The sequence below is a fragment of the Felis catus genome, chromosome D1, assembly GCF_018350175.1.
Source record: "Felis catus isolate Fca126 chromosome D1, F.catus_Fca126_mat1.0, whole genome shotgun sequence".
NCBI lineage: Eukaryota > Metazoa > Chordata > Mammalia > Carnivora > Felidae > Felis > Felis catus.
The window spans coordinates 110104768-110126944 of NC_058377.1; the positions used below are offsets into that span (position 1 = coordinate 110104768).

The 22177-nt window shown below is 63.0% G+C and overlaps 2 protein-coding genes across 6 annotated transcripts; one reads left to right on the forward strand and one right to left on the reverse strand.

Moving 5' to 3' along the window:
- Positions 1 to 219: 219 nt before the first annotated feature.
- On the forward strand, positions 220 to 6978 carry AIP (aryl hydrocarbon receptor interacting protein). Of its 2 annotated transcripts, none has more exons than XM_011287132.4 (6): positions 220 to 462; positions 3909 to 4088; positions 5302 to 5490; positions 5952 to 6128; positions 6215 to 6348; positions 6663 to 6978. In XM_011287132.4, the coding sequence occupies exons 1-6, from the start codon at positions 364 to 366 to the stop codon at positions 6733 to 6735; spliced, it is 852 nt and encodes a 283-aa protein (XP_011285434.1). In that variant the 5' UTR covers positions 220 to 363; the 3' UTR covers positions 6736 to 6978. The 2 variants fall into 2 exon arrangements, with proteins under 2 accessions (XP_011285434.1, XP_003993749.1); XM_003993700.4 differs by having other exon boundaries at positions 223 to 462; positions 6215 to 6356.
- A 40-nt stretch (positions 6979 to 7018) lies between these two features.
- On the reverse strand, positions 7019 to 21832 carry PITPNM1 (phosphatidylinositol transfer protein membrane associated 1). 4 transcript variants are annotated; one of them, XM_023240128.2, is made up of 24 exons: positions 21665 to 21832; positions 19780 to 19898; positions 17862 to 18076; positions 17656 to 17777; positions 17255 to 17479; positions 15462 to 15788; positions 15291 to 15386; positions 15101 to 15205; positions 14369 to 14430; positions 14026 to 14276; positions 13514 to 13703; positions 13324 to 13431; positions 12882 to 13039; positions 12589 to 12794; positions 11963 to 12133; positions 11153 to 11317; positions 10760 to 10908; positions 10532 to 10642; positions 9962 to 10078; positions 9650 to 9798; positions 9415 to 9564; positions 9151 to 9334; positions 8707 to 8835; positions 7019 to 8071 (listed from the first exon to the last, which is right to left on the reverse strand). In XM_023240128.2, the coding sequence occupies exons 1-24, from the start codon at positions 21666 to 21668 to the stop codon at positions 7808 to 7810; spliced, it is 3777 nt and encodes a 1258-aa protein (XP_023095896.2). In that variant the 5' UTR covers positions 21669 to 21832; the 3' UTR covers positions 7019 to 7807. The 4 variants fall into 4 exon arrangements, with proteins under 4 accessions (XP_023095896.2, XP_023095895.2, XP_023095897.1 ...); XM_023240127.2 differs by having other exon boundaries at positions 15101 to 15208; positions 21665 to 21831; XM_023240129.2 differs by lacking the exon at positions 21665 to 21832 and adding an exon at positions 20856 to 21042 and having other exon boundaries at positions 15101 to 15208.
- Between the last annotated feature and the right edge of the window lie 345 nt (positions 21833 to 22177).

Genomic DNA, 22177 nt, shown 5'->3' on the forward strand with positions numbered 1-22177 from the left:
CGGGGGGCCAGGCACACAACCACTCGCGAGGGCCGGTCCAAAGCCACACAAGGACGCAACTGCGAGGGACGCCCCGCCCCGCCCCGCCCCGCCCCGCCGGGCAGACCCTGGCCCCGCCTCCCTGACAGACCCGGTCCCTCCCCCAGAGGGTTTCAGGCCCCGCCCCTGGGTGACGCGCGCGCTCGGCCGCCGCGCAGAGAACCAATCACCGTCCGCTTCTACGTTTAGTCCCTTTTTGGCGTCCGCCCTCAGCCAAAATGGCGCCATCTCGGAAGTTGCCGAAGCTCTAGAAGTTGCCGAAGCAGGTCCGGAAGCTGCCGAACGGGTCCGGAAGTTACCGAAAGAGAGCAGCGGGGAAGAAGGATGGCGGATCTCATCGCAAGACTCCGGGAGGACGGGATCCAGAAGCGTGTGATACAGGAAGGCCGAGGAGAACTCCCTGACTTTCAGGATGGAACCAAGGTTCGTGCCTAGCCCCCTCCCCTCAACCCTTCTGCGGCGCGGTGCGCATGCGAGGCGGGAGGAGGCCTTAGGCGAGAGGTTGCGCATGCCCAGATAGTAGTGGCCGGTGACCCTACTGCTCACATGCCGAGCTCGACGCTGGTTGGTCTGAATTTCAGTACGGGGTGAATTTGGATACGTCTGCCTCGCCCCGTGGCTTGGCCGTGTGGCTGCATTGGTCGGGGAGGCCGTCAGTCATCGTAAGAACGTTGCAGGGGTTTGGCCTCAGTGTCTAAGCCGACCCGGAGCTGGAGGAGACCCGGAGCAGGAAACCTGGGACTTTGGAGGTGCCCCAGGACTGGGGAAGGGAGCCCGGGGCCTCCGGGTTGCAAGGTTGAAGTTCTTGTATAGGTAGGAGGGCCTGCTGAAAACAGTTAAACCAGCTCCCATTGTTTAGATGGGAAAAGTGAGGCCCCAGGGCACGCAAACCCATTGAATATGCCCAGAGGTCAGGTCTGCCAGACGTGAGCCTTTCCGCAGTTCTAAGTGATGTTGCTCAGGACTAAATGATGTTGCTCAGGACGGACAAGGGCTGGGACTAGGGCTCGGAAGGTAAAGGACATACCACCCTCCTCCTTGGTACATCCAGTCCTCTTTGATCCCCTCCCCCAGACAACCTATGCCTCCAGGCTTCCGTGCTTCTGCTCACGCAGGTCCCTCCTCCTGGAGTGCCTTTCCCAGTTGCCACTTGTCTGTAGAGTAAGGAGCTTCCCAGGGGCAGCCCCTGGGCCCAGCAGAGCAGCCACACAGAACATGCACAGGGAGAGCATGATCAAAGATCCCGGCCTAGACTGAGGACACCACAAGTCAGAGCAGCTGTGAATGAACACACGCTCCTGGGGTAGAACTGTGCCGAGGTTGGGCAGGTAAAGATCCTAGCCTGGCTCTGTGTGAGTGCCCTGAAAGTAGAGGGGAGCTGCATGGTTCTGGTGATCAGTTTATATTGAGAGGGATCGTTTCTGAGCGGAGAGAAGAGGTGTGGGTGTGGATGCATGCTCCCATGGGCTGGGGGGTTGATGGCCTTGAAGAAGGTCCTGGCAAGGGAGATTCTGGATGGAATAGACACCCGGAGGAGACACATTGTAAAGATAGTGAGATAGTGAACAATGGCACCAAAAAACAGGGACAGGTAACATTAAATAACAATCCCCAGGTTAGACTGAATGCTCCTAGTGCACTGTGCTAAATGCTACACAAGTTTATTTCCTTCCGTTCCCACAGTGTGGGATAGGTGCGGTTGTGGACGTGGGCTTCTCTACCTATGTCCTGCCAAGGGTTCAGTCTTCAGATGTCTTCTCTCTGCACTCACCCCCAGATGATTTCCCCCAGGCTCATCTCTAGAAAACTCTCAAGCATCTGGGTGGCTCAGTTGGTTAAGCGTCCGACTTCGGCTCAGGTCATGATCTTGTGGCTCTGAGTTCAAGCCCCACGTTGGAGTCTCTGCTGTCAGCCGCAGAGCCCGCTTTGGATCTTCTGTCCCCCGCCTCTGTCTCAGAAATAAACATTTAAAACATAATAGTAGGGGCGCCTGGGTGGCTCAGTCCATTGAGCATCCAACTTTGGCTCAGGTCATGATCTCGCAGTTCATGGGTTCGAGCCCCACATCGGACTCTGTGTTGACAGTTGGAGCCTGGAGCCTGCTTCGGATTCTGTGTCTCCCGCTCTCTCTCTGCTCCTCCCCCATTTGCACTCTGTCTCTCTTGCTCTCTCAAAACTAAATAAACATTAAAAAAAGTAAAAATAAGAAATTCTCCTTGCCTGGACTACTCCCACATGTGTATTTCTTTTCTTTCTTTCTTTCTTTCTTTCTTTCTTTCTTTCTTTCTTTCTTTCTTTCTTTCTTTCTTTCAATGTGAAGCTATCTTTTTAATTTATTTATTTTGAGAGAGCACACACATGTGCACATGCTTGTGTGTGTGTTGGGGGGGTGGGGGCGGGCAGAGAGAGAGGAAGAGAGAGAATCCCAAGCAGGCTCTGCACCATGAGCCCGGAGCCTGGAGCCCAACTCGGGGCTCGATCTCACAAACCTGAGCCAAAATCCAGTAGGATGCTTGACCAACTGAGCCACCCAGGCGTCCCCCACATGTGTATTTCTGGCTGCACCTCTTCCTTAAACCTGCTCCCAAACGACCATCTCTGCTTGGACGTCTGGTCAGCAGCTCAGACTTCACCCACTGCGCCCAAGCCTTCCCCGTCTCAGTTAAGGGCCCCCCGACCTTCTGGTTGCTCAGGCAAAACACCCCCCAGCCTCTGCGACCCCTTTAGTTCTCTTCGGTTCCACAAGTCTTCAGAATGCAGCCGGGATCTGACTGCTTCTCACCACCTCTCCCATTACCACCTTGGTCCAGGCCGCCGTTGTCCCCCCAGGCCTACTGTGGTAGTCTCCCAACTCCCCTTCCTGCACCAGCCCTCGCCTCTCTGCCTCCTTTTCTTATCTGGGCAGCACTGGAACCCAAGTTAGATCCTGTCCTCCTCTGCTTGGAGCCACCCCGAGTAAAGACACAACGTCCTCACCACAGCCTCCAGGCGCTGCGGGATCCATCCCTGCAGGCCCCGGTGACCCCACGGTGCACCCCTCCCCTCGTTCACTCTGCTTCTGCCACACTTGTCTTGATGCTGCTTCTTTTTTTAAATGTTTATTTTTGAAAGAGAGAGAGAGGGAGACACAGAATCCGAAGCGGGCTCCAGGCTCGGAGCCGTCAGCGCAGGACCCGACACAGGCCGCGAGATCATGACCTGAACCGAAGTCGAAGCTTAACGGACTGAGCCACCCAGGCGCCCCTGCCTTGATGCTTCTTGAACACACCACACAATCCCACTGCTGCTCTTTTGGCCTGGAAAGTTCACACCCCTTTGTACCCCAGCACCTGTCTGGTGTGCTTTCTTCTGTACTCTGTTCGGATCTCGGCTTATGTCGCCTCCTCAGAGAGTCCCCCCCCCGCCGCCCTGTGTATAGATTTGCTCTGTCTTATTCTGCTGCATTTTATTTTCTGATCCATAACCCTTAGCTCCACTGTTTTGTTTGAGGCTCATCTCCTTCCTTTAGAAGTTCCACGTGAACTCCATGGGCACAGGGTCTTTTGTCTGCTTTACCTACTACTGTGTCTAGCACAGAGCTCAGGCACGTAGTAGGTGCTCAGTAAATATTTGTGGAAACAATATTTGGAGCCAGAGTGCTTGAGGTCCCATCCCAGCCCGTCCCCACCCCCCACCCAACCATGAGACTTGGGCCCCTTACTTCCCTCTCTGTGACTTAGTTTCTTCCCCTGGGTGGTGGGGTAAAGGTCAGGTGGTGACCCTCGGGCGAGCCCTGTCCCTTGGTGCCATCTGCAGGCTGAGAGCTGGGCTTGTCCTTGGGGGCTTGGCGAGAGCGCGTGCCCTCGCCTTATCCCACGTGTGGCCCGCAGGCCACATTCCACTACCGGACTCTGCACAGCGACAAGGAGGGCACTGTGCTGGATGACAGCCGGGTGCGTGGCAAGCCCATGGAGCTCATCATTGGCAAGAAGTTCAAGCTGCCTGTGTGGGAGACCATCGTGTGCACCATGCGTGAAGGGGAGATCGCCCAGTTCTGCTGCGATGTCAAGGTACCCGATGTCCCGCACCTGCCTGTCGTGTCTGTGCAGTCATCCCCTATTCCCCATCCCAGGGCCTCTGCCCTGGTTAGGCCTCCTCCAACTCCCTCTAGGGCGCCATACCAACAGGACGTTAGGGTCCTGGCCTCTTCCGCCTTCTCCTCTTCATAGACAGACTGCAGCCAGGGGATTGCACATGACCCATACGACTCCTTCTTCGGTCCTCTCTGGCCGCTAATCATTGCCAGGCTAGACATATATAAGCTGTAGGGTCTGACCCCTGTCAGTTTTCCCCTCCCACTCATCTCCCTGCCTTTCCTTTCCATCCCCTTCTCAGCCAAGATTCTCCCTCATCCTTCAAAGTGAATTCCTGGGTTCACTACCCCCAGGAAGCCCTCCGTGACTGCCGGTGGTTGGCTCAACACCCTCCCCTGGATCCTCTAACCCCTTATGCCCTGCGTGACCAGGATCTGGTCCTCTACCTGGGTCTGAGCTACAGCAAAGCAGGGATTGGATCTGTTTACCCCCAGCTCAAAATGCTCAGCACCGAGACTTAGGACATGTCTGCCGGCTGGATGTTACTGTAGCAGTCTGCCCCCGCTGCGGACAGTAGGGACCGTGAATGGAGCTGGTTGAACTGGGGAGTCTGGGTCCCATCATCTCAACAGCTGTTCCTAGTGAAAGTCAAAGGCCGGGTCCTCTATGCCTAGAGGTCTCCGCCGAGGGCTTTGAGTCGCTACCTTGGGCCCAGCCCTGAGATGGGCCCTGAGGCGGGTGGGGGTGGGGCGGGAGAGAAGGAAGAGACACTGAGAACAGAACGTAGGGGACCCCAGTAGTAGTGACAAGTCCAGCTTGTGGACCACACCCCTAGGAAGATGGGGGAAGACGCATGAATCCCGCTGAACTTGTAAGGGCAGGGAGACGGGTTCACAGGGAGAGGGAGAGTGTGTGTTTGTGTTGGGGTAGGAGGGGTAGGTGCTTGGCTTGGCTTGGTGGCCAGAGAGTGTGGCGAGAGCTGGGGACTTGGCCAGAATAGAAGGCTGGGAGGCCCGAGGACTCCTGAGGGAAAGGCCCTCCTGCGTTTCAACCGGACCGGTTTCTGCCCCTCCTTGGGCTTCAGTGTCCTTTCGAAGGTGGCGGTGGGGCCATGGGCTGGGCCTCTTGGGCCCGGTGACCAGGCAGCCCCTGCTGACAGAACCCCTGGTGCCCGCTCGCCTTTTTGCAGCACGTGGTCCTGTATCCGCTGGTGGCCAAGAGTTTACGCAACATCGCGGCTGGCAAGGACCCCCTGGAGGGCCAGCGGCACTGCTGCGGGATCGCCCAGATGCACGAACACAGCTCCCTGGGCCATGCCGATCTGGACGCCCTGCAGCAGAACCCCCAGCCTCTCATCTTCGACATTGAGATGCTTAAGGTGAGGGGCCACCAAGCCCCAGGTGCCTCACCAAACCGGCCCTGCCTGGCCTCACCGCGGGACCTGGCCCTGCCGGCCTGCCTGGGGCTGCTGGGCTCAGTGGATGCACTGTTGGGGGCGGGTGTCGGGACAGGACAGGGGTGTTGGTAGGAGAACAGCTGGCGGGGCCCCCGGCAGTCCCCGTGGGTGTCCCTCCTGGGGCCCCTCTGCTTCCACCCGTCTCTGTGAGGGTGGGGACTGTCCCCATCTTGTTCACTGTTCTGTCCCTGGAACCTGGTAGTGCTCGCCAGGTAGGAGGCGCTCCTAGAGCGTTTGTTTGTTGAATGGTCACCGGGTGAGCAAGGGGCTCTGTTTCTGGCATTTAGCGTCCAGAGGCCCGGCCGGCCCAGAGGTCAGGCCTGCGGCCGGAGAAGCGGGGGTGCCCCTGGGGCCGCCCCCTGACTTGGCCGGCGCTCTGGCAGGTGGAGAGCCCCGGCACGTACCAGCAGGACCCCTGGGCGATGACGGATGAGGAGAAGGCGAAGGCGGTGCCGGTCATCCACCAGGAGGGCAACCGGCTGTACCGTGAGGGCCACGTGAGGGAGGCCGCCGCCAAGTACTACGACGCCATCGCCTGCCTCAAGAACCTACAGATGAAGGTGCCGCCCGGAGGCTGTGGTGGAGGGGGCGAGGTGGCGCCAAGGGACCCAGCTCTCAGCGTCTCCTGCCCTCTCCCCGCCCCCAGGAGCAGCCTGGGTCCCCTGACTGGATCCAGCTGGATCAGCAGATCACCCCGCTGTTGCTCAACTACTGTCAGTGCAAGCTGGTGGCCCAGGAGTACTACGAGGTGCTGGACCACTGCTCCTCCATCCTCAACAAGTATGACGGTGAGCGCGGGGCACCGGGCCGCACAACTGGGCCTCTGACCGCCCCCCCCCCCCCCCCCCCCCCCGCCCAGCCGCCGAGCCCCTGCGCGAGCCCGCACGGATGTCCTCCACCCAGGCCTCCGCTGGCCCTGCTGTGCCAGTGACCTATGAATGTGTCATGGGGTTAGAGGTGTGGTTGGCATCCTCAGGTCGGGAGGGCTCTGCCCCACGAGGGGCCCGTGGTGCCAGAAGGCAGGCCGGACGGCTGGCTGGTCCCCCCCCCGACTCATGCCTTCGCATGCCTGCTGCCCGCTGCTGCCCCTGCAGACAACGTCAAGGCCTACTTCAAGCGGGGCAAGGCGCACGCGGCCGTGTGGAATGCCCAGGAGGCCCAGGCTGACTTTGCCAAGGTGCTGGAGCTGGACCCCGCCCTGGCGCCCATCGTGAGCCGTGAGCTTCGGGCCCTGGAGGCACGCATCCGGCAGAAGGACGAAGAGGACAAGGCTCGCTTCCGGGGCATCTTCTCCCACTGATGGGGCTCTGCCGGCCCTGCCTGCCCTGCGTTGCCCCCTGCTGCTGCCGCCAGCGCCCCTGCCCCCGCTCCGTCATGCTTCTCTGTATATAAAGGCCGTATTTATCTCTCCCTGGTCCTGCCGGGCTGATTCCATTGCGAGAGAGGATTTCCTGGTACTCGGGTGGTCTTGGGAGGCAAAGGATCGGGGTCCTTCCTCTCTGGGCCTCAGTGTCCCCAACAGAGATAAGGAGGATGGTCTCTGTCACAAAGGAAGTGTGTTTTGCTGGCCACGTGCCAGCTGAGGTTCCTGGGAGCCTTGTCTTCAGGGGGAGACAGAGGCACAGCCAGGGGGCTCCGAGTGAGAAGGTCCCCCAGTGCAGCTCTCCCCTTCAGCCTCTGGTCCCGTGGCCTCACGGCTCCCACTTCGGGAGGCAGAGGATTCAGTCGGAAGCCGAGTCTGGGCCCCTGCGAACTGAAAGGCCGGCCCAGGTCTGGAGGGCTGGATGAGGTGGGAGGACAGGAGGCCTCAGGTAGGGAGGACACAGCCCTCCATGAGACCTCCGAGGCCCAGTCCCCCATCCTGGCCTCGCCTCTAACCTGTGTGACCCTAGTCACATCCCGGCCCCTCTGCCCTTCAGTGTCCCCATCAAACTGGAAACTGGGCTCGGTTGCCCTGTGGTACCAGACAGGTGGGCAGTCAGGTGGGATGCAGGTGGTTTATTTTCATGGATTCACACACACTGGAAAAGCCTCTGGGCCGCATCCTCCTCCCCCCCCCCCGCCCCCCACCGAGGCTGGGTGCCTCCCCCGTGAAAGGGAAGTAACACCGAGGGGCAGACAAAGATGTAGGGTGTGGGGTTGGGGGGCCAGAGGTCTGGGCCCCCAGCCTCCCCACCGTGTGCCATTCGGGCCCCTCGAGTGCATGAATAAATAACTCCGGGCCACCACGGTCCGGGCCTCACTCTTCGCTGTCCAACTTGAGGCTGATGCTTCGGGGCTTGCCTCGGGCCAGGGTGGTGGGCGGTGTCCCCGGGCTCTCCCGCTCCACCTGACTGGGCCCCCTGGAGCGAAGCAGCTGGCTCTGCTTGCGGAGGAAGTCCACGGGGGCGGCCCCAGCATAGCTGCTCTTGGCCAGGGCGGCTCTGGAGGGCCCCGTGGGGGCGTGAGGGTGGGAGCCCGCCTCCAGTTGGCCCAGGTGGGCCACGTAGCCGTCTGACAGGAACTGTGGGCAGAGACGGGTAGGGCTGAGGGCACTGCTGGTCTCAGGCCCACACGCAGCCTCACCTGTCCCCGTCCCCCAGGCTCGTGGGCAGTGCTGGCAGCATTACGGACCCGGCACAGCCTGACCCGGTGTCTTCTCTCAGCAGATAGGAACCCCAGACCGGGAGCCAGAGCACCCTGGCTTTCCTCCTATCTCTGCCCCTCTCGGGGCTTCAGTTTCCTGGGATCTTGGTGGGAAGTAACAGCGGCTGACAGTAAGCACCTACTCTGCTCCCACCCCCGTAGGCATTAAGTGGTGTTCGTGAAAACTGTGGGAGTTGGTGCCATTTCATCACTTCCGTTCTACAGACAGGAAATTGAGGCTCAGGAAGCTCAAGGTCCATGGCCAGGGCCATGCGGGGGTGGATACGAACATTCAAGGTCTTGAGCACACTTCCGCCTGTTACCTATCCCTGCCCAGCAGCTTCGAGCTGTTCATGACTCCTGCCCTAGGAGGAGCCCAGTCCCCTGAGGCCAGCTGGCCTTTTTGGAGCCGCCCCCGTCAGGTGCTTCTTCACAGAGGTGGTCTTCGTGGCCTCACACCCAGGCTCCTGCTCCCCGGCCAGCCCCCAATCCCGGCCTGCGCTTGGCTCTCACCTGGCACTGAGCCTGCAGCTTCCGCACCGCACGGCCCACGATGTAGGTCTGGCTCGGGGGCAGGCCCAGGGCCGCGTATACGGCCACGTCTTTGGGGGACCCATAGCCGGCCACGATGTTCAGTTCTACCTGTGGCAGGAGAAGCCAGTCAGCCACCCTAGGGCCGCGAGACTGGGGCGCTCGGCTGGGCATCCAGGGTCTGATTGCTTCGGGGAGGGTCTAGCCGGACGGAGGCGGGGCCACGGGGGTCCTAGGTCGCCAGGCCCCGACACTAGCCGGAGTTAGTCCAGAGGACTAGGGGCCTCTCGGACCACGAGGGGGCCGGGCCCTCGGGGCCCCTCTTGCCAGTTAGGGTCCCGGGCCCGTGGGGGTGGGATCAGATGGGCCTGCACAAGTCCTACAGCCCCAGGCGGGGACAGGGGCGGGGGCGGGGGCCAGGCGCACCTCCTGCACCAGGCTCTGCAGAAACATCGCCTTCTGGCGCAGCGGGTCGTGGGTGAGGCCATCGCAGAAGGAGACGACGCCGTGAGGAAAGTTGTGCTGCGACAGCCAGGCCACCACGCGGTGCTTCTGCATATCGGGCCGGCCCGTTACGTACACGATCAGGTAGCCGGCGTCCTGCCAGTGCCTGTGGGGTGGGACGGCGCTCGGTTCCATCTCCGAGGGTGGGGTCGGTCACCGCGACCAGCCGGGTGGCGCCGCTCCTACCTGACCACGTCCACTGCGCCGGCGCGCACCTTGGGGTCGCTGCCCATGATGGAGACGCTGGCGGTGAAGGAGCCGTCGATGCTGAAGACCACGGCCTCCGTGCCGCGGGCCACCACGGTCAGGCAGCACTCGGCGTACGTGTGGTCGCCCCTGCGGCCCACGGACGGCGTGAGCGGCGTGGGTCGAGGCCGGCGGAGCCCCCGCCCCGCCGAAGCCCCGCCCGCCTGGCGCTCACCTGACCACCATGCGCACCGGGTAGACGCCGATGCCCAGCGCGCGCTCCAGGGGCACCGAGAAGGTGAGGCGGCCGGAGCTGTTGGTGACCTCAGTGCCGAAGTGGATCCACTTGCCTGACAGCGGCTGCGTCATGATGTAGACGTCCACCTGGTGGGGAGAGCGGGCGAGGGGGCCCGTGGGGCGGAGCCTGAGCGGAGGAGGGTCTGGGCGGGCTGTCGTCGGGGATAGACGGGACCGAGAGTTCCCTGCGGGTGCGAGGTCGGCTCGATGGGGGCGGGTCTACCCGGGGCCAAGACCGCCGCGTCCTGACCTTCTCTCCGGTGAGCGTGACTACGTCCAAGGGCCCGTACATGAAGCGCCCGTTCAGCACCTGGGGGCGGCCCTCGCACACCACCGTGTCGCTTGCCCGGTGGTTGGAAGTGACATTCTGGCGAGAGGAGACGGCGTGAGACCGCGGCCGGGAGACGACGTGGATGCAGGAGCGGCTGCTGAGGGGGACCCTAGCCCAGGTGGGGGCGGGGCCTCTGCAGGAGGAGCGAGGCCCGAGTGGTGGGCGCTTTCCCGACCCCCACCCGAGGTCCCGAGTGCCTGTGTGCGGACTTCGGCTCCCAGGGAGCGGAGCCGTGACAGGACGGGATGCAGAGGATGAGGCTGGGTGGGGAGAGCTGGGATCCGAGGCCCGAATTAGCGGTGGAAGGGGAGGAGGTTCCTGGTTCCCAGGGGCGGGACCGAGACTCGAGGGGGCGGGGCCAGGACTACAGCGGGCTGGACGGCACCCGGGGAGGTCGCGGGAAGGTGGTGAGGGGCGGGGATGCTGCGGAGAGAGGGCTGGGCCTCTCTCCCCAGAGTCTCCCGAGGACCCGAGGGGGCGGGCACGTACCCGGATCTTGACTTGCGTGCGTTTGCGCTGCCACTTCTCTCTGGGGAAGGCCGGGCTGTAGATGGACGGCTCCTCGCACTCCGTCAGCTGTGGCTGCTCCTTCTCGATCACCTGTGCACGCGAGGCCACGTGACCGGGGGACCTGGGTCTGCCCCTCCTCTGGCCGGCGGCTCCCCATCCTTGTCCAGCGCTCATCTCCCACCCTGTGTGCCCGATCCCCGAGCCCACCTGGCGCAGGATGAAGGCCACCACATCAGCCGACTCCCAGTAGCTGGCGTGGAAGAGGTGGGGCAGCGTGACGGTGGGGAAGGCGGTGAGCGCCTCGGGGCAGTACAGCGAGTAGTCAATCCGCTTCGTCCCCCACCAGCGCTCCAGGACTGCACGGCCACGTTGGGCAGGGAGTCAGGGGTGGCCCCCCACCTCGTGCCCACGTGTCTGGCCCCTGGGTACACTTTCCTCCCTCTTTTCTGCCTAGCCTGCTCTTTGCCAAGCCCAGGGTTGGGTACCGGGGCCCCCTCGTCCCAGAGCAAATGCTGGGGGGGGGGGGCAAGGGTGTTTCAGCTGGGCTTTGGGAGGTAGAATAAGGGTCCCCTCCCCAGTCTGGGGGGCTGGCTGACTTACTCTTAACCACTTCACTGGTGGTGCTGGGGGCAGCTGGCTGGGCCGGTGGATCAGTGCCTAACTCACTGCCCTTCCAGAAGGCACCGCTGGCAGAGGTGGGTGTGGAGGGCACCAACATCTCCAGCTCTTCCAGAAAGAGGCCTGAGTGGGTCTGCAGAGTGTCAGCTGGGGAAGGTGGGGCAGCCTGAGCCGTGGTCTGAGCCGGGCCGCCCTGCCGGCTTCCCATCTGAGGGTTCCAGGACAGCTTGGCCCTCACACATCCACCACCTTCCCTGCCAGCCCTCCCTGGTCAGGTCTTGGCTGAGGCTGAAGTGCCCTACATTTGGGTGGAAGGGAAAAGCGCCCGACAGCCAACTGTGTTCCTTCCAGAATGCCTGTCACCACCACCCCAGTGCAGTCCCATTTGTCTCATGGGGCCAAACGGGTACCACTGGCACACCCACGTGTACATGCCCCATACCAATCCGTGAACACAAGTGTATATGGATACACCCCTACACACACATACAGCAGCCCCTCCACATTGCGGCGATTCTCAGACACTGGCACCCCGGTGCCACCCTGGCTCCTCTCTTTAACCCAGACATCACCGCTGCCCCCCACTCCTTGGCAGAGAATGTCAGAGGGTCTTGGGGAATCCAGACCTCACAAAGGGCCAGGGTAGGGCTCCTTGGTCCTGGAAGTGGCGACATGAGAGGCTACCAATGATATGGGAACCACCTCACATCTTCCTGGGGGAGGGGCGCCCATCCCCATCCCTCCCTGTTAGTGCCCTCCTCCTCCTCCCCTTTATCTTGGTTGGGGGCATACCCAGCAGCAGGGATGAGCCGTCTCCCAGGGGGAACTTCTGGTAGCGGGGCACGGCTAGTGGGGCGATAGCTTGGAACTTGGGGGCCAGCAAGGGCTCGAGGCGGGAGGCGCAGGGGTCGGCCGCGTGGAAGAGGTTATAGATCTGCTCACAGGCGGGCCGCATCTGGGCCACTGGTACCCAGAAGATAAAGGAAGGAGGAGATTCAGCTGGGCGTGCTGGAAGGTAGGGGGTGTGGGAAGCAGCACCTGGCATGCTGGGTGACCCTGAACCGGCCCTTCCCGACCTGTACTCCCCAAGAGGTCACCAGGGTCCTGTTAATGTGAGACAGGTGACTCAGCTAAGAAGAGAGCAGACCCTTCATCTGCCGACGGGGTCCAGGATGAAGCCTTTCCTCCTGCCAGCCAGACCCCGGCTCACGCAGAGCAGCGCGTGTGGGCCTGAGTTCCTCCTGGTGCGCTTTGGGAAACTTGGCCTTGGCCAGTTTCTGGGCCTCGGGTTCCCCTTCTCTAGCCAGGCCGTTTGATTTGTTCAGTGAGGCATGGCAATAACACCAACATCTCGTGGGGGACGAAGGAGACCAGATGAAGGAAAAGGCGTGGCTGCCACCCCCACCCTCAGGGCTCACCCTCCAAGGCGGGCATCACGGTTTTGCGCAAAGCCAGCACCAGGCCCAGCGGGGAGCCAAAGAGGAAGAAGCCGGAGACCTTGAAGTCGAGGCGGGCGGCGCTGGTGGGGCCATCAGGAGCCTCAGAAGTGGCAGCAGGGGGGCAGGAGGCTGTGCTTGCCCGCCTGGGCTCCCCGGAGGAGGTGGCGGAGGGGGCCGCCTGCAGGCTGTGTGGGGGGGGAGGGGTGCTCAGCGCTGCTGCCTCCACGGCCCAGCACAAGCCCAGGGCACGGGGGATGGGGCAGGAGTGTCACCTGTTCTGAGCACCCTCGGGCTCAGGACTGGCCATGTCGCTGGGGGTACGCTGGGCAGGCAGGGCTGAGGGTTCTGGGCTGGCCCGTCCCAGCCCGTCCACCCCATCTGCCAGGGGGTCCCGCACTGGGCCGACCTCCGGGGAGAGCAGCTCATTGTTCTAGACAGAACAGGGGACAAAAATATCCTTAGGGTTGGAGACGATTCGATTTCTACTTATTTGGAAGCGAGGAGAGAGGCTTGGAGGTTGGGCAGGGACTCAAGGAAGGAACTGGGGCAGAGCCCAAGAGGGGACAGAGCGAAGTAGCAGGGAAGCTGCCCGAAGAGAAGTCCTACTGCGGGGAGGCGGCGGCGGCGGCGGCGGTGGTGGTGGGGGGGGGACCTAGAGACCTAGAGCTGGAGAAACAGCCCCCTCCTGAGTTGGCAGGGTCCGGCCACACTGACCATGCTCCCTCGGCGGCTGCTGCCCCGGCTCCCGGTGCCCGCGCTGGCACTGTGGCAAAGTGCGTCAAAGCCCAGGATTCCGCCCACGCCGTCTCCAATCAGCACCACCTGATTGGGGAGAGCGGCACCATCAGGAGGACGGACGCAGGGTTCCGGCGGCAAGCTTCCCTGACCGTCCCCGACCCCTGACCTGCCCGCAGAAGCCGGCACCCTCCGACGAGCGCAGGAAGGCAGCATAGGCCTGGTTGGTGCGGGCGATGACGGTGGCCACAGCGCCCTGGTATCGGGAGGATGAGGTGGCCAGCAGTGGCAGGGCAGCCAGTGGAATGTGGTCCTGGGAGCGGGACAGGCTGTCACCGTCGTGGCTGTAGGGGCTCAGGCTGGAGGAGGAGGGGCGGCGGGTGGGTGGGGTGGGAGGGCCTCCGGCCCCTCCACCGCCCCCTCGCCCCCTCTGAGTCCCCTCGGCCTGTTGGCAAGTCCCAGCTCTGCGGCACCTCTGTGGGGAGCATCGGCACCCAGGGGGCCTTTGTGATGGAGCCACTGACTAGAAACTGAAGTGCAGCCGGGTGGGTGGCTGACCTCCCCGCCTCGCGCCTCCCCCGCCCCTTCCCTCATGGGCCTCTTTGGTCCCGGGAGCCCCCGGTAGCTATCTGCACCTTGGAGACCCTGTGTGTCCCCCGCCCTTCCGCCCCTGACCAGTACTTGGAGACAAGGGCATAGGCGGCCGCGCAGATGGGCGGGCAGGGCACCAGACGCAGCGCCACGTGGCCCAGGGCCTCGGGGAAGTGGACTCGGGTGACGGCCTCAAAGGCCAGGCTCAGGGTCTGCACGTCCGCCTGCTTGGAGTTGGCGTCTCCAGGGCCTGAGTCCAGGATGTTGCCGCTGTGCAGGATGAGGAAGAGGGCGTGCACGGCGCACGCCTCGGCGCCCAGCTCCCCGGCTCCGTCTGGGCCCTGTGGGGCACAATGGGGTGCCCGGGTGTCAGAGCAGTAGCCTGCCTGGTGTGGGGCAGAACTGCAGACGTGGGGGAGATGGCCGTACTCACCTCTGAGTCCCTGGGCGCTCGGGCCCCATCCCCGATGTCTTTGGTGGCCTCGGTTCCAGGGTCTATAGGACGGGGGGTAGCCAGTGAAGGAGACTGAGGGGCCTGCGGGGGTCCCCTCATGCGGCACTTCGGGTACCCTCACTTCGCTGTCTGCCTCTTCCTCTGACCTCTCTCACCAGACTCTCACGGGGCATCTCACGCGGCCGGGCCTTTGCACGTGTTCGTCCCGTTGCTGAGAGGGACGCCTCCTCCCCACAATGCCCGTTTGCCTGGAAAACTTCTAATCCTGCCCTGTCCAATATGGGGGCCACTGGCCACAGGGGCCTGTTTAAATGGGAAGGAATTAAAGTACAATACAAATTGCAGCTCCTCAGGCTCACGAGCCACAGTCCAAGTGCCGGAAGACCACACGTGGCTGGTGGATGTCCGTCACGGCTGCAAGTTCTGTGGGACGGAGCTGGTGCAATCCCTCAAAGTCCGGCTCACATCTTACCTCGCCCGTGTCGCCTTCCTGGCCTCCACGTTAATTCCTCCACGTTTTGTGCTATGTCTGAACTTGGAGTCCATTCTAAGCCCCCATCTATCCTCGCTCACCCGCCCATCGTTCACCTGCGAGTTCAACGCACACTCTCTCTGGATTGGCGCTCAACTTAGGGCCCCAGTAAGCTGAGGGCTGGGTGGTGCCGAGTGCCCCCTGCACTGGTGGCTGTGCTGGTGGCCGGCAGTCTTTACCTGGGGGCCCCTCAGCCTCCACGGGGGAGGCAAAGGCATCAATGAAGTCACTGGAGTTCCACTTGGTCATCTCCTTGGGGAAGACCTCGTCACTGTCCGAGAAGCCTTCTGAAAGGACAGGGGGCCGTGTCATGGGGCAGTAGGAGCCGCTCAGGGACACCCCTGCCCCCAGCAGAGCTCTGGTGCTGACCGTGGGCATCAAAGAACTCCTCCTCGGAGCTGTTCTCAGAGTCTCGGGCGATGTTCTGCATGCGCCATTCGGACAGGCTCTGGGGAGACACGCCCCCTGCAGGGCCACCTCAGTCTCAGCCTGGGGTCCGGCCGAGGGCGGCTCCCTCGCTTCCCCGTGCCCCAGCCTCACCTCCATGCTGGGATGAGTAGGACGAGCGGGAAGATGAGGACCACTGCTTGCCAAAACTGGCATCGGGCGAGGCATCGGGGCCGGAGGGTGCCTCGGGCCGGTCGGGGGTGCCAGCATGGCTGGCCGCAGCCCGGGCCTCAGCACTAGGCTTCCCAGGGGCCTGGGCTTCGGGCCCCTCACCGCCCGTGTTGCACTTGGCCATGCGCTGTGCCAACATGCGGGCAGTCTCTTCCTCCAACGCCCGGATGTCAGCCATGCTCAGCTCTGTCCACTCATCCTGCCAGCACCAGGCCTGGCGGTGGGCCCGTAGCATCACTCGACGCAGACCTGGAGGTGCCCGGGCGTCAGAACATGGCCCCCCGCGCCCAGAGCCCGAGTTTCCCTGCCACTGCCCCCCCCACCCCCGCCCCGGGCAGCAACATTCCCAGCGCTCTATAGTGGGTGATGGCTCCCCTGGGCACGCCACCCACCCAGAGCCACGGAGTAGGGCGAGGCTGGTGCCACTCAGGAGATGGGAATAGAAACTGGGGCATTTGCCTTCCTGCCCCGGCTCCCTCCCTCTGTCCCTGCCTCTTTCATGCCTCTGGACACCCCAACTCGGAGCACAAACCCAACCCCAACACTCTGGGCAGCTGGGACCAAGGCCACTCCTCGCTGTCTTTCAGCTGGCTTCCTGCTGACTTCTTCCGAGAAGTCAACAATTAAGGCATTAACAGTTAATGAAATTGTTGATAGTTAATGAAGGCGTGAATAGTTAATGCAAGCGTTGGCACTTAATGAAGTTTGTAGTGAAAGATGATACCCATTCTGGGATGTTTTCATCTTAAGCAGAGGAATAAAGTTAGAAGCTTCAATATCTAGGAAAGAAATTAATAAGGGTTGGATTATAATTATACACTCCTGGAAGGAAATATATATCGGAATCTTACTAGCGGGTATCTGTGGGTGATTTCATTTTCTTATTTGTGCTTTTTGGTATTTTTACAAACGCAAGACAAGGAGCCTGGATTATTCTCTGAGCTCCGTCCCCTCATTTGCAAAATGGGAATCGTAGCTCCCACTCTGGAGGGGTGTCAGGGCGTTAGAGGAAATCTTGCATGAGAAGTGATCGGCCAAGGAACTTGCATGTTGTGAATGCTCAGTGGATGTTAGCTCTTGATACCTGGCCCGGCCTCCTGCTCATTCACAGAAGGGAAAACAACGATGCAGAGACGCGAAGTAGCTCAATAGAGGTCCCGTGGAGCCCAGGCCCCCAGAGGCCCCCATCCGGGGTTCTTGTACCTGCAGGCGGCCCACCCTCAGACCTGGGGGATGGGGCAGGGCTGAGCTGCAGGGGCTGTGGGGTTAGCTCTAGGAGGGTGAGAAGGGGAGCTGGGAGCGGGAGGGACCCCAAGAGGATGAGTCAGAGTCACAGCCTGTACTTCTTCGTGTGTTGCTGGTTGGGGCTGCTGACCCTTCCGAGAGTTTCTAAGTCTCCCCGGGCCCACAGAACGTTGGAGAATCCGGGAAGCCTCATGGATGAGAAGGAGCATCCCCGAACGTCAGAGCCTGCGTGGACCTCAGAGCTCAGGCCCCCAGCTTCTTGCCCTCCTGACTCTTACCTCCACCTCGAGGCTAGGCTCCCCCGGCCCCCAGCCAGGCTGTGCTGTTCCCCTCTGCCTCAGTGCCACCATATCAAGTGGACACGATGGCTTTATGCTTCTGTGTCCCCAGTAGACGGGGAGCGTCCCTGGCTCAAACACGGGGCCTGGTGCATGCTGGGTAAAGGGAGCCTCCTGTGGCTGGGTGCTCACCGACATCGTGGATGAACTGCTCGATCTTGGCCTGCATGCCCCAGTAGCGGAACTCGACCTTGCACAGCTTATAGGCACACATGAGGGGCCCGGTCTGGGCTGCCGTGCGAGCCCAGTCATCGGCCAACGGTCCCCGGCCAGTCTTGGCCGAGCGGTACAGCCGGGGGTCCTCTTCTGCTTTGTATTCTCCTGGGGCCACGGCGTCCCGCACGATGTCGATGGTATCTGAGGGGGTTCCAGCGGCACTGAGCCACACGGACCCCCTGCGTCCCTGCCACCTCCTCCCTGCAGCCAGGAAGCCGAGGCCAGGACAGAGTCTGGGACTTGTCAGAGGCTGCCCACTGAGGTGGCAGGTGGCCTGAGAGGGGCTCTAGGGTCCCCTCACTGGCCCCAGGCCTCACCCAGGATGCGCTGTCTCCTCTCTGCTCCACTCAGGTTGAAGACATTTGGCTGCTGCCCCCCGTCAGGCAGGTAGTAAGTCTCTATTTCAATGGAGAACTTCTCCACAAAGGGGCAGGTGTACCTGGGTGGAGGGCAGGGGTGGGGTCACTACTGTGCCCACCGGGGCTGTTCTCCTTGTAGCCCCAGGCCTGCCCCACCCACTCACCGAGTTCGGGTGTAGGGATACGCATTCCAGGATTCCTCTTCCACCTGCAGGGCGGCCTTGGGCAGCAGCGCCCGGAACCAGCCTGGGATGTGGGAGCCCACGTGGTACACCTTGTGAGTGTATTGCCCACTGCCGCCGGGCCCGTCCGTGTAGGGCCGGTTGGCCAGGATCTCCACACCACTGCCCTCACCGCTCGACTCCTCCCGACTCTTTTTCTGCACCCGGGGCAGAACAGAATGGGCAGCTCAGCCTCAGCTGAGCTCCTGGGGTCCCTAGCTGAGCCTGGCCCCCTGCACAGTGCTGGAGCCCTAGTCCCAGCCTTCCCACCTCCCTGCAACTTGACCCTGGCCCCCTGCAGCTCCCTGGGATCAGGCCCACAGCTGCTGTCGCCCTCCACAGGGCTCGCAGCCCAGCACTCACTCGTGTATTTATTGTCTGCTCTGTTCCAGGCATATTGGGATTATATTAATTGGGACCTGTTGATGAATAAAACAAAAATCCCTGCCTGCCCTGCGGGACTTAAGTTCTAGTGGGGGGGGGGGGGACATAACAGAAGCCAAGTGACAGGGTATATTAGAAGTGGGAAGTGTTGGGGCGCCTGGGCGGCTCAGTCGGTTGGGCGTCTGAATAGGGCTCAGGTCATGATCTTGCGGTTTGTGAGTTTGAGCCCCGCGTCGGGCTCTGTGCTGACAGCTCGGAGCCTGGATCCTGCTTGGGATTCTGTGTCTCCCTCTCTCTCTGCCCCTCCCCCACTTGCGCTCTATCTCTCTCTCTCCCTCAAAAATAAATAAAAACATTAAAAAAAAAAAGAAGTGGGAAGTGTTATGGGAAGAAGAAAGTGTAGACTAAGGTAAGGGATATTGGGTTGAGATTATGGCATATTGGCATATTGGCAATTAGGGCAGGATGATCAGGGAAAGCCTGAGAAGATAACATGACCACAATCTGAACGTGACTTAAGTGGGGGAGGGTAGACGGTGGAGTGCAGATGTGGGGCGGGGGGAGCTATTCAAGGCAGAGGGGATGCCAGTGCAGGCTCCTGGGGTGGGAGTGTGTGGCACGTGCTCCGGGGGCAGCAAGGAGGCCAGGGAGGGTGGGCTGGAAGAATCAGGGAGATCCTCTGAGAACCTGACGCCAGTCCCCTCCCTCCCTGAGACCCCAATATGGGCCCCTGCCACACCCCTTATAGCTTGAGAGCACTCAGACGCGGCCCTTTTATAGCTCTGGAGCCTGAACCTGGCCCACTCAACCCCCTGAGGCCGGATCCTGGCCCTCTTGTCTCCTCAGACCCTGACCCTCACTTCTGGGGCCTCCCTGAGGCCTTGCACCCACCCTCTTCTCCCCCTGAAAGCCTGCCCGGCCCCCTGCTTCTCACAGCCCAAGTCCAGACCCCTACCTCTTGGATCCCTGCCTGCCCCTCTCTGTCACAGTTTTGGGGTCTGGTCCTCACCCCGTTTCCCTGACCCCCTGGGGTTGGCAGCACCCCCTGGGGACCCGCTTCCAGTCTTCTCTACCACCCAGCACCCCTCCTCGCTCCCTGCCTCTCCCTCTTGCCTCCTCAGGCGCTCCTTTCCCTCCCGCAAGGGGTGACGATTCTAAGGAGGATTAAAGGAGATCAGAAGTGGGCTGAGCCGCAACCAGCCAGCCGGGCGGGCACTCGGGGGATGGGGAGGCACCACCGGGCCCTTCTGTCCCTTTTCCCACCGCCGCCCCCCTCCCCGCACTGGAAGGGGGACTTTTCTGTCCTCCCCTAGGCTCTGAGTGCTTCCAGGCCCCGGAGCCGGGCTGGGGGGGGGGGGGGAGGGGGTTGAGGCGGCCCGGCCCCTCGTCCCAGGTGCGGCCTGCGCGCTCCTGCCGTTACCCCATCACGAAGTGTGCCCCCCCCCCCCCTTAGGCTCCTGCTGCCTCCCGCCCTCACCTGGATCATGTAGAGCTGGGCCACCTGGTACTCATCCAGGCTCATGGGGAGCAGAATGTGGTACTCCTTGATGAGCATCCTGAGGGTGCTCGGCCGGCCGCGCGCGGCCTCCGCTCCGCCTGGCGCAGGGCACGGCGCGGCAGTCAGTGCGGGGCGGCGGCGCGCGGCCCCGAGCCCTGCGCGCGGGCCGGAGGGCTCGGGCCGCGGGACCCCATGCCTGGGCCCGCCACGGGGGAGGCAGAGGCGAGCCCGGCGCCGCCGCCAGCCGCAGCGAGGCTGAGCGCTGACCTCTTTTCCGCGCGGCCCCCGTCCCCCCCCCCCCACCGCCCGCCCGTCGCCATGGCAACCGCGCGCTGACGCGGGCCCCCCGGAGCGGCGGGCGCGGGCCGCCGGGCTAGCGGGCCGGCCGCGCCAGTGTCCTGAGCCCCCTGACACCGCATCCCTCGGGGACCCACCCCCGGGAGCCCCGGTACCCTCCTTCCCGGCCCGCCTTCCACAACCGGCCCCTCGGGGCCCGCCCCCTGCATCCCTTTCCCCTAGTCGGTGGGGTCGCTTGCCCCCCACTCCCAGACATCCACTTATACCTTGTCCCCCGGGGTGTCTCCGCAGAGCAGCCCCGTGCGCCCCAACTTGTAACGTCTGTCAGTGTCCTCCCACCCCCCCCCCGCGCCCCACCCCCCCGAACCTACCTTCCAGGACCAGATAACTAACCCCTCCGGCCCCCAGATCTGCCTTCCCCACTCTGCCCGGCAGCCCAGTCCTTGACTTCCCCGCCTCAGCATCCTTCCTGGACCCCCGGCACACGTCTGTGCAGCCACCCCATCATCCTTCCCGGGGTTGACCCCTCTTCGAGCTGAGGCAAGAGTCTCTCCGCTGGGTATCCCACGGGCCCCGACCCTGGGAGACCCGCTCCGCCCGCCCGCGCCCCGGTTCCGCTGCAGGCACCCCTCCCACCTCCCCACCTCGCACCCAGCGAGCGGGCGAGAGGCCCCATTGTCCCCACTTCCCTCTGCTCCCCGGCGTCCCCGTCCCCTGCCGCGCTCTTGGCCCGCCCGCCCGCCGACGTCCCGGCTCACCTCTAGTCTAGGGCGGGCGCCCCTCACCCCGTGCGGGCGGGGGCGGACGGGCCGCGGGTCGGAGTCCGGAGCACCCCCAGCCCCAGCCTCGGGTTCCAGCGGTGGCCGGACCCTCTGAAGGCGCAGCGCGGGCCCATGGCCCCGACCTTCCTCCGGGTCCGCCCGCCGGCGCCCCTGCTGTCCCTCCCCGCCGCCCGCCGCGTCACGGCGGCCGCCCCGCCCCTTTCCTGGGCCCTGCTGTCCCTCCCCACTTCAGCGGGGTCCCGGCGGCCCCGCCCGCGGTGGAGGAGGGCGGCCCCTGCTTCCTTCCCCCAAGGCGGCAGGGGAAGAGGCAGTTCTCCAAATGCTGGCGCTTTTACTCCGTGTTCTCTGGGATCCCCTAAACACTTCCTATCTCCACCCTGGCCCAGCCCTCCTGTGTGCCTTGGAAATATGGCTGGACCCATCCCCATTCTTGCCAGCCCTCGAGCCCGGGACCCAGGGCAGGGGAGACGCCGCGCGGCCTCCAAAGTCTGAGGAGAGGCTGGTCTAAGACTTGCCTGTCCCTAGGGGGTGGCGTTCCAGCGCCCCGGACCTCTAGGGTCATTCAGCTATACACTCAGGCATAGGACCGCAGTCACTCCGAAGCCGTGGTCTAGCCCCTGAATGGGGCCCCATGGCTTTCCCCACTGATACCTTCCGGGTCCACAAGTCTGGCCAACCAGACCCTGGGCAAAGGCTGAGACACCTGAGGGCTGGGCTCACGGGGCCACACCCAGCAGGCTAGAAGGTGCTGGGACAGTGGATGGCAGCACCGAGCGGGGTCTCACCCATTTCGGAAGGCAGTCCTCTCCCCTTGGCTCTGCTTCCCAGGTGCTGGGGGGGAGGGAAGCAGCAGTGTCCCCTCTCCCCTGAGGAGTCAGGATGTGTTCAGAGCCTCTCATGGCTGACGCGGAGTTTAAGATGTTAGGGCATGAGGGCATGCGACCGCCTGGCTCACATGAACTGACATTTCCACCCTGCCAGACATCACTGCCAATCCAGAGAAAGAAGCCTCTAGGCCCAGGCTGCCGACAGTGCCCTCCAGCTGCAGAGGCTGCCAAGGCCCTGCGCTGCCCCCTGGTGGCACCATGTGTAGGAGGGCAGGGCTCCCAGGTACTAAAGTTCAACCCTTTCCACAACTGGGAAGGCTGAGCGCAGGAAAAGGGCAAGGTCCCAACCCAAATCAACGGGCAGCAAGGGCAAGGCCAGGCCGGGCTCGGCTGCCCTCTCTCCCACCACTGCACCGGCCCTTTCCCCTCTGTAAGTCTCCTCTTTCCCAATTTCTGCCTGGCTTAGCAGAA

Excerpts from the sequence above, each read along its gene's own strand:
- PITPNM1 (XM_023240127.2), bottom strand. Across the intron at positions 10,079-10,531 it reads GCACGCAAGTCAAGATCCGG|AATGTCACTTCCAACCACCG; the intron begins GTACGTGCCCGC and ends TCCTCTCGCCAG. Across the intron at positions 8,072-8,706 it reads AGCTGCAGGCTCAGTGCCAG|TTCCTGTCAGACGGCTACGT; the intron begins GTGAGAGCCAAG and ends CTCTGCCCACAG.
- AIP (XM_003993700.4), top strand. The coding sequence starts at position 364 with ATGGCGGATCTCATCGCAAGACTCCGGGAGGACGGGATCCAGAAGCGT. Across the intron at positions 5,491-5,951 it reads TCGACATTGAGATGCTTAAG|GTGGAGAGCCCCGGCACGTA; the intron begins GTGAGGGGCCAC and ends GCGCTCTGGCAG. Across the intron at positions 6,129-6,214 it reads TCAAGAACCTACAGATGAAG|GAGCAGCCTGGGTCCCCTGA; the intron begins GTGCCGCCCGGA and ends CCCCGCCCCCAG.